Here is a 10000-nt window from a genome sequence, read left to right on the forward strand (position 1 = left end):
TAACCCCGTGCTGTACCTGTCCTGGGAGTGTTTGATGGGGACGGTGTAGAGGGAGCTTTACTCTGTATCTAACCCCGTGCTGTACCTGTCCTGGGAGTGTCTGGTGACCCGGATTGGGGAGGAGTTGGGGTATTGGGTGTTGCTGTGGGTCAGTCCGGTACCTTTCTCTGGGTCTCCAGCGCCTGGTTGATGTCCAGTCCATGCCGACGCTTTGCCAGGAGCAGCGCGGACGTTGAGATCGATTCCTCCCGTGGCCCTCCCCTGGAGGGGAGATGAGTTTTTATAAATACGGCAATAATGACATTCGGATTCCACCCCATGAGTTTCCTCTTGCTTCATCTCCCAGAGACTGCCTCCTCACCCAGGCTGCACCTGGCAACCTTCCTACAGCTATTTGACTGTGGGGGGCATCGCGACACTCCTTTTCTCCTCCCACCGGACATATTAACGCACAGACTTTGATATTTTTTTAACAATTCATTCACAAGGGGTGTGTGTCTCTCGCTGGCCGGGCCCAGCATTTGTTGCCCGTCCCTAATCGCCCCCCTCGAGAAGGTGGTGGGTGAGCCGCCTTCCTGAGCCGCTGCAGTCCCCGTGGGGTGTAGGTACACCCACAGCGCTGTTAGGGAGGGAGTTCCAGGATTTTGTCCCCGTGTGTGGTGTAGGTACACCCACGGCGCTGTTAGGGAGGGAGTTCCAGGATTTTGTCCCCGTGCGGTGTAGGTACACCCACGGCGCTGTTAGGGAGGGAGTTCCAGGATTTTGTCCCCGTGTGTGGTGTAGGTACACCCACGGCGCTGTTAGGGAGGGAGTTCCAGGATTTTGTCCCCGTGTGTGGTGTAGGTACACCCACGGCGCTGTTAGGGAGGGAGTTCCAGGATTTTGTCCCGTGTGGTGTAGGTACACCCACGGCGCTGTTAGGGAGGGAGTTCCAGGATTTTGTCCCCGTGTGTGGTGTAGGTACACCCACAGCGCTGTTAGGGAGGGAGTTCCAATGGTAACCCCCAGGATGTTGATAGTGGGGGATTCAGTGATGGTAATGCCATTGAACATCAAGGGGCGATGGTTAGATTCTCTCTTGTTGGAGATGGTCATTGCCTGGCACTTGTGTGGCACGAATGACAACTTAGAACGGGTCTATTCTAAAAGATCCCTCCCTTCACGCACCTCCACGAGAGAGAGAGACAGAAAGAGAGAGACAGAGAGAGAGAGACAGCGAGAGAGAAAGAGACAGAGAGAGAGAGACAGAGAGAGAGAGAGACAGCGAGAGAGAGAGACAGAGAGAGAGAGAGACAGAGAGAGAGAGACAACAAGAGAGACAGCGAGAGAGATGAGAGAGAGAGACAGAGACAGAGAGAGAGAGACAGCGAGAGAGACAGAGAGAGAGAGACAGAGACAGAGAGAGAGAGGACAGAGAGAGAGAGAGACAGAGAGAGAGAGAGAGACAGAGAGAGAGACAGAGAGAGAGAGAGAGAGACAGCGAGAGAGCGAGACAGTGAGAGAGAGAGACAACGAGAGAGACAGCGAGAGAGAGAGACAGAGAGACAGCGAGAGAGAGAGACAGCGAGAGAGAAAGAGACAGAGAGAGAGAGACAGTGAGAGAGAGAGACAGCGAGAGAGAGAGACAGAGAGAGAGAGACAGAGAGAGAGACAGCGAGAGAGAGAGACAGTGAGAGAGAGACAGAGAGAGAGACAGCGAGAGAGAGAGACAGTGAGAGAGAGTCAGCGAGAGAGAGACAGCGAGAGAGAGACAGTGAGAGAGACAGTGAGAGAGACAGCGAGAGAGAGACAGAGAGACAGCGAGAGAGAGACAGCGAGAGAGAGACAGCGAGAGAGAGACAGCGAGAGAGAGACAGTGAGAGAGACAGTGAGAGAGACAGCGAGAGAGAGACAGCGAGAGAGAGACAGCGAGAGAGAGACAGTGAGAGAGACAGTGAGAGAGACAGTGAGAGAGACAGCGAGAGAGAGACAGAGAGTCAGCGAGAGACAGCGAGAGAGAGACAGCGAGAGAGACAGACAGTGAGAGAGAGACAGAGAGAGAGACAGCGAGAGAGAAAGACAGTGAGAGAGAGACAGAGAGAGAGACAGCGAGAGAGAGACAGCGAGAGAGAGACAGCGAGAGAGAGACAGCGAGAGAGAGACAGAGAGACAGTGAGAGAGAGACAGCGAGAGAGAGACAGCGAGAGAGAGACAGCGAGAGAGAGACAGTGAGAGAGACAGCGAGAGAGACAGACAGTGAGAGAGAGACAGAGAGAGAGACAGCGAGAGAGAGAGACAGTGAGAGAGAGACGAGAGAAAGACAGAGAGACAGCGAGAGAGAGAGACAGCGAGACAGACAGACAGTGAGAGAGAGACAGAGAGAGAGACAGCGAGAGAGAGAGACAGTGAGAGAGAGAGAGAGAGAGAGAGAGACAGCGAGAGAGAGAGACAGTGAGAGAGAGAGAGAGACAGCGAGAGAGGCAGACAGTGAGAGAGAGACAGAGAGAGAGACAGTGAGAGAGAGAGACAGTGAGAGAGAGACGAGAGAAAGACAGAGAGAGAGACAGCGACAGAGAGAGACAGCGAGAGAGAGAGAGACAGCGAGAGAGAGAGAGACAGCGAGAGAGAGAGAGAGAGACAGCGAGAGAGAGAGAGAGACAGCGAGAGAGAGAGAGAGACAGCGAGAGAGAGAGACAGCGAGAGAGAGAGAGAGACAGCGACAGAGAGAGAGAGAGACAGCGAGAGAGAGAGAGACAGCGAGAGAGAGAGAGACAGCGACAGGGAGAGACAGCGAGAGAGAGAGAGACAGCGAGAGAGAGAGAGACAGCGAGAGAGAGAGAGAGAGACAGCGAGAGAGAGAGAGAGACAGCGAGAGAGAGAGAGACAGCGACAGAGAGAGACAGTGACAGAGAGAGACAGCGAGAGAGAGAGAGACAGCGAGAGAGAGAGAGAGACAGCGAGAGAGAGAGACAGCGAGAGAGACAGACAGCGAGAGAGAGAGAGAGACAGCGACAGAGAGAGACAGAGAGAGAGAGAGAGACAGCGAGAGAGAGAGAGACAGCGAGAGAGAGAGAGACAGTGAGAGAGAGAGAGAGAGACAGCGAGAGAGAGAGAGAGACAGCGAGAGAGAGAGAGAGACAGCGAGAGAGAGAGAGAGACAGCGAGAGAGAGAGACAACGAGAGAGAGAGACAGCGAGAGAGAGAGAGAGAGACAGCGAGAGAGACAGCGAGAGAGAGACAGAGAGTCAGCGAGAGAGAGAGAGACAGCAAGAGAGAGAGACAGCGAGAGAGAGAGACAGCGAGAGAGACAGCGAGAGAGACAGTGAGAGAGAGAGCCAGCGAGAGAGACAGTGAGAGAGAGGAGAGAGAGAGAGACAGAGAGACAGCAAGAGAGAGAGAGCGAGAGAGAGAGAGACAGCGAGAGAGACAGAGAGAGAGAGAGACAGTGAGAGAGAGAGAGAGAGCGAGAGAGAGAGAGACAGAGAGAGAGAGAGAGAGACAGCGAGAGAGACAGAGAGAGAGAGAGACAGTGAGAGAGAGAGAGAGAGCGAGAGAGAGAGAGACAGCGAGAGAGAGAGACAGAGAGAGAGAGAGACCATGAGAGAGAGAGAGACAGCGAGAGAGAGATAGACGAGAGAGAGAAACAGCGAGAGAGAGAGAGTGAGAGACAGCGAGAGAGAGAGAGAGAGACGGCGGGAGAGAGATTGAGAGAGACGGCGGAGAGAGAGAGAGAGACAGAGAGACAGCAAGAGAGAGAGAGAGAGCGAGAGAGAGACAGCGAGAGAGACAGAGAGAGAGAGAGACTGAGAGAGAGAGAGAGAGCGAGAGAGAGAGAGAGACAGCGAGAGAGAGAGACAGAGAGAGAGAGAGACCATGAGAGAGAGAGAGAGACAGCGAGAGAGAGAGAGACGAGAGTGAGAGACAGTGAGAGAGAGAGAGAGAGACAGACGGCGGGAGAGAGAGAGAGAGACGGCGGAGAGAGAGAGAGAGACAGCGGGAGAGAGAGAGAGAGACGGCGGGAGAGAGAGAGACGGCGGGGGAGAGGGGAGAGAGAGAGAGAGACGGCGGAGAGGGAGAGAGAGACGGCGGGAGAGAGAGACAGACGGCGGGAGAGAGAGAGACGGCGGGAGAGAGAGAGAGACGGCGGGGAGAGAGAGAGAGAGACGGCGAGAGAGGAGAGAGAGACGGCGGGAGAGAGAGAGAGAGAGAAAGGGGAGAGAGAGAGAGAGAGACGGCGGGAGAGAGAGAGAGACGGCGGGAGAGAGAGAGTGAGAGACAGCGAGAGAGACAGAGAGAGAGAGACAGAGACAGAGAGAGAGAGACAGAGAGAGAGAGAGACAGAGAGAGAGAGAGAGACAGAGAGAGAGACAGAGAGAGAGAGAGAGAGAGACAGCGAGAGAGCGAGACAGTGAGAGAGAGAGACAACGAGAGAGAGAGACAACGAGAGAGAGAGACAACGAGAGAGAGAGACAGCGAGAGAGAGACAGCGAGAGAGAGAGACAGAGAGACAGCGAGAGAGAGAGACAGCGAGAGAGAAAGAGACAGAGAGAGAGAGACAGTGAGAGAGAGAGACAGCGAGAGAGGGAGAGAGACAGCGAGAGAGAGAGAGAGACAGCGAGAGAGACAGACAGCGAGGGAGAGAGACAACGAGAGAGAGAGACAGCGAGAGAGAGACAGCGAGAGAGACAGCGAGAGAGAGACAGAGAGTCAGCGAGAGAGAGAGAGACAGCGAGAGAGAGACAGAGAGTCAGCGAGAGAGAGAGAGAGACAACGAGAGAGACAGCGAGAGAGAGACAACGAGAGAGGCAGCGATACAGAGAGACAACGAGAGAGGCAGCGATACAGAGAGACAACGAGAGAGAGAGACAGCGAGAGAGAGACAGAGACAGCAAGAAAGAGACAGCGAGAGAGAGAGACAGCGAGAGAGAGAGACAGCGAGAGAGACAGTGAGAGAGAGAGACAGCGAGAGAGACAGTGAGAGAAACAGCGAGAGAGAGAGAGTGAGAGACAGCGAGAGAGCGAGAGAGAGAGAGACAGCGAGAGAGAGGGACAGAGAGAGAGAGAGACCATGAGAGAGAGAGAGAGACAGCGAGAGAGAGAGAGACGAGAGTGAGAGACAGTGAGAGAGAGAGACAGACGGCGGGAGAGAGAGAGAGAGACGGCGGAGAGAGAGAGAGAGAGACAGCGGGAGAGAGAGAGAGAGACGGCGGGAGAGAGAGAGACGGCGGGGGAGAGGGGAGAGAGAGAGAGAGACGGCGGGAGAGGGAGAGAGAGAGACGGCGGGAGAGAGAGAGAGACGGCGGGAGAGAGAGAGAGACGGCGGGAGAGAGAGAGAGACGGCGGGAGAGAGAGAGAGAGAGAAAGGGGAGAGAGAGAGAGAGACGGCGGGAGAGAGAGAGAGAGAGAAAGGGGAGAGAGAGAGAGAGAGACGGTGGGAGAGAGAGAGACGGAGAGGGAGAGGGAGAGGGAGAGGCAGAGGGAGAGGGAGACGGAGACACAGAGAGGGAGAGGGAGAGGGAGAGGGAGAGGGAGAGGGAGAAGGAGAGGGAGAGGGAGAGGGAGAAGGAGAGGGAGAGGGAGAGGGAGACGGAGACACAGAGAGGGAGAGGGAGAGGGAGAGGGAGACACAGAGAGGGAGAGGGAGAGGGAGACGGAGAGGGAGAGGGAGAAGGAGAGGGAGAGGGAGAGGGAGAGGGAGAGGGAGAAGGAGAGGGAGAGGGAGAGGGAGAGGGAGACGGAGACACAGAGAGGGAGAGGGAGAGGGAGAGGGAGACGGAGAGGGAGAGGGAGAGGGAGACGGAGACACAGAGAGGGAGAGGGAGAGGGAGATGGAGAGGGAGAGGGAGAAGGAGAGGGAGAGGGAGACAGAGAGAGGGAGAGGGAGACAGAGAGAGGGAGAGGGAGAGGGAGAGAGAGAGAGAGGAAGAGGGAGACAGAGAGAGGGAGAGGGAGAGGGAGAGGTAGAGGGAGAGGGAGAGGGAGAGGTAGAGGGAGAGGGAGAGGGAGAGGGAGTGGAAGAGGGAGAGGGAGAGGGAGAGGGAGAGGGAAAGGGAGAGGGAGAGGGAGAGGGAGAGGGAGTGGGAGAGGGAGAGAGAGAGGGAGACGGAGAGGGAGATGGAGACGGAGAGGGAGAGGGAGTGGGAGAGGGAGAGGGAGAGAGAGAGGGAGAGGGAGAGGGAGAGGGAGAGGGAGAGGGAGCGAGGCCGGCTACGGCTCCTCTTGCCGAGCAGACTCACTGCAGCATCTTGAGGAGTCTCTGTCCGTACAGGCTCTGGTAATACTCGCTCAGGTCCATGTTGTGGTCCATGTTGTCGACGCAGTGTCACGCGTGTCGACGCTGTGTCACGCGTGTCGACGCTGTGTCACGCGTGTCGACGCTGTGTCACGCGTGTCGATGCTGTGTCACGCGTGTCGATGCTGTGTCACGCGTGTCGATGCTGTGTCACGCGTGTCGATGCTGTGTCACACGTGTCGACGCTGTGTCACACGTGTCGATGTGTGTCACACGTGTCGATGCTGTGTCACGCGTGTCAATGCTGTGTCACGCGTGTCGATGCTGTGTCACGCGTGTCGATGCTGTGTCACGCGTGTCGATGTGTGTCACACGTGTTGATGCCGTGTCACACGTGTCGATGCCGTGCCACACGTGTCGATGCCGTGTCACACGTGTCGATGCTGTGTCACACGTGTCGATGCTGTGTCACACGTGTCGATGTGTGTCACACGTGTCGATGCCGTGTCACACGTGTCGATGCCGTGTCACACGTGTCGATGCTGCTCCCGCGGTCGAGGACACGCGACTGGGGACACGGGAGTCCGGACCCTCCCTCTCTCTCCCCCCTCCCCCAGTCAATGCCCCAGGCCCCGCCCCCTCCCCCCACACCCGCTGACCCGCCTGAGTTCGGAAGATGCCGGGCCCATTGTCCCCGGCAACCGGGGTTCTCAGTCCCACCCCCTCGCTGGCAGGAGCCAATCGGAACACGGGGCTCCCGCCGGCCTCCCATTGGCTGAAGCGACGAGTCATCCCAGTGGTCAGCGAGTTGGAATTTGACCTGCGTCCATTGGGGGAGGGGAGAGGGGGGGGAGAGTGAGATGGGGAGAGGGCAACCGGGGGGGGTGAAGTGATGCCAGACATGACCCCCCCAGCCCCCCACCCCCCCCGCCGGGCACCGATCCCCGACTCCGCCCCTCTTCCCGCACGGTGGGGCTATTCGACTCGGGGAGGCATCGCATTCCCGGCCGGGACCCCCCCCCCCCCCTTGCAAGGCAGGACTGAGCGGGTGGAGGCTGTTTGTGGGAGGGGGGTGGACACAGCTCACCGACAGTGCGGGCACTCCCTCGGCGCTGACCCTCCGACAGTGCGGCGCTCCCTCAGCACTGACCCTCCGACAGTGCGGGCACTCCCTCGGCGCTGACCCTCCAACAGTGCGGCGCTCCCTCAGCACTGACCCTCCGACAGTGCGGCGCTCCCTCAGTACTGACCCTCCGACAGTGCGGCGCTCCCTCAGCACTGACCCTCCGACAGTGCGGCGCTCCCTCAGCACTGACCCTCCGACAGTGCGGCGCTCCCTCAGCGCCGACCCTCCGACAGTGCGGCGCTCCCTCAGCGCTGACCCTCCGACAGTGCGGCGCTCCCTCAGCACTGACCCTCCGATAGTGCGGCGCTCTCTCAGCACTGACCCTCCGACAGTGCGGCGCTCCCTCAGCACTGACCCTCCGACAGTGCGGCGCTCCCTCAGTACTGTCCCTCCGACAGTGCAGCGATCCCTCAGCACTGACCCTCCGACAGTGCGGGCACTCCCTCAGCACTGACCCTCCGACAGTGCGGCGCTCCCTCAGCACTGACCCTCCGACAGTGCGGCGCTCCCTCAGCACTGACCCTCCGACAGTGCGGCGCTCCCTCAGCACTGACCCTCCGACAGTGCGGCGATCCCTCAGTACTGTCCCTCCGACAGTGCGGCGCTCCCTCAGCACTGACCCTCCGACAGTGCGGGCGCTCCCTCAGCACTGACCCTCCGACAGTGCGGCGCTCCCTCAGCACTGACCCTCCGACAGTGCGGGCGCTCCCTCAGCACTGACCCTCCGACAGTGCGGGCGCTCCCTCAGCACTGACCCTCCGACAGTGCGGCGCTCCCTCAGCGCTGACCCTCCGACAGTGCGGGCGCTCCCTCAGCACTGACCCTCCGACAGTGCGGGCGCTCCCTCAGCACTGACCCTCCGACAGTGCGGCGCTCCCTCAGCGCTGACCCTCCGACAGTGCGGGCGCTCCCTCAGCACTGACCCTCCGACAGTGCGGGCGCTCCCTCAGCACTGACCCTCCGACAGTGCGGGCGCTCCCTCAGCACTGACCCTCCCACAGTGCGGGCGCTCCCTCAGCGCTGACCCTCCGACAGTGCGGGCGCTCCCTCAGCACTGACCCTCCGACAGTGCGGGCGCTCCCTCAGCACTGACCCTCCGACAATCGCAGAAACGACCAATTATTTATTAAATCACGAGCTTTCTACACCTCACACGGTGAGCGGGTGCACTCAGTCCGGTTACATCCAGACCAATGGAGACTCGCGGGTGGAGAGGGCCAAGGGTCAGGGGTTAACTCTGCCCAGAGGACTGTCCGCATCCGTCGACCTTGAGCCGATGGTTGAACTTCACAAAGCGCAGCAGATTCACGATCGCAGCAGGAGTGACCCCAGGAACCCTGCTCGCAGCTCCAATCTGTGAGAGAGCAGATATACTGTCAGTCGCGCGGGACACTCGATGGGGGCTGGAGGGGGAGAGGGGTCACTGAGTGACCGTGTGAGGGAGCTGGATTAACATCAGTAGAGACACAGTCAGTAACACAGGGAGCTGGGGGGAGAGGGGTTACTGGGGGGAGAGGGGTTACTGGGGGGAGAGGGGTTACTGAGTGAGGGTTACTGGGGGGAGAGGGGTTACTGAGTGAGGGTTACTGGGGGGAGAGGGGTTACTGAGTGAGGGTTACTGGGGGGAGAGGGGTTACTGGGGGGAGAGGGGTAACTGGGGGGAGAGGGGTTACTGAGTGAGGGTTACTGGGGGGAGAGGGGTTACTGGGGGGAGAGGGGTTACTGAGTGAGGGTTACTGGGGGGAGAGGGGTTACTGAGTGAGGGTTACTGGGGGGAGAGGGGTTACTGGGGGGAGAGGGGTTACTGAGTGAGGGTTACTGGGGGGAGAGGGGTTACTGAGTGAGGGTTACTGGGGGGAGAGGGGTTACTGGGGGGAGAGGGGTTACTGGGGGGAGAGGGGTTACTGAGTGAGGGTTACTGGGGGGAGAGGGGTTACTGGGGGAGAGGGGTTACTGAGTGAGGGTTACTGGGGGGAGAGGGGTTACTGAGTGAGGGTTACTGGGGGGAGAGGGGTTACTGGGTGAGGGTTACTGGGGAGGGAGGGGTTACTGAGTGAGGGTTACTGGGGGGAGAGGGGTTACTTAGTGAGGGTTACTGAGTGAGGGTTACTGGGGGGAGAGGGGTTACTGAGTGAGGGTTACTGGGGGGAGAGGGGTTACTGAGTGAGGGTTACTGGGGAGGGAGGGGTTACTGAGTGAGGGTTACTGGGGGGAGAGGGGTTACTTAGTGAGGGTTACTGGGGGGAGAGGGGTTACTGAGTGAGGGTTACTGGGGAGGGAGGGGTTACTGAGTGAGGGTTACTGGGGGGAGAGGGGTTACTTAGTGAGGGTTACTGAGTGAGGGTTACTGGGGGGAGAGGGGTTACTGAGTGAGGGTTACTGGGGGGAGAGGGGTTACTGAGTGAGGGTTACTGGGGAGGGAGGGGTTACTGAGTGAGGGTTACTGGGGGGAGAGGGGTTACTGAGTGAGGGTTACTGGGGGGAGAGGGGTTCCTGTGGGGAGAGGGGTTACTGAGTGAGGGTTACTGGGGGTGAGCTATTCCGATGAGGGTACACGTACTGTCTGAGGCCTCGTGTTCTCCAGCATCTCCCGAGCTTCCGTGGACAGTGAGGCCCCGACTTGTTGATAGTCCAGGTCATCGGGGAGCCTCAGTCCCTCGTCT

General features: G+C 59.0%; 2 protein-coding genes across 2 annotated transcripts in view; both read right to left on the reverse strand.

The window, feature by feature from the left end:
• Positions 1 to 320, reverse strand: part of LOC144676813 (coiled-coil domain-containing protein 42 like-2-like) — a gene marked incomplete at its 3' end in the record, with an annotated part of 2817 nt that extends 2497 nt beyond the window's left edge. The window contains exon 1 of the mRNA XM_078537137.1: positions 162 to 320. Coding sequence (XP_078393263.1) covers positions 162 to 320 — 159 coding nt within the window. The remainder of the gene's footprint in view (positions 1 to 161) is intronic.
• Positions 321 to 8446: 8126 nt separating this feature from the next.
• The window catches only part of LOC144676814 (5-taurinomethyluridine-[tRNA] synthase subunit MTO1, mitochondrial-like), a 2510-nt gene continuing 956 nt past the window's right edge, over positions 8447 to 10000 (reverse strand). Inside the window, exons 2-3 of the mRNA XM_078537138.1 lie at positions 9898 to 10000; positions 8447 to 8691 (exon numbers count right to left, since the gene is read on the reverse strand). The exon at positions 9898 to 10000 is cut by the window's right edge and continues 55 nt beyond it. Coding sequence (XP_078393264.1) covers positions 8569 to 8691; positions 9898 to 10000 — 226 coding nt within the window. The 3' untranslated portion in view covers positions 8447 to 8568. The remainder of the gene's footprint in view (positions 8692 to 9897) is intronic.

Source organism: Cetorhinus maximus, unplaced genomic scaffold (genome assembly GCF_964194155.1).
Source record: "Cetorhinus maximus unplaced genomic scaffold, sCetMax3.hap1.1 HAP1_SCAFFOLD_1956, whole genome shotgun sequence".
Classification (NCBI taxonomy): Eukaryota; Metazoa; Chordata; class Chondrichthyes; order Lamniformes; family Cetorhinidae; genus Cetorhinus; species Cetorhinus maximus.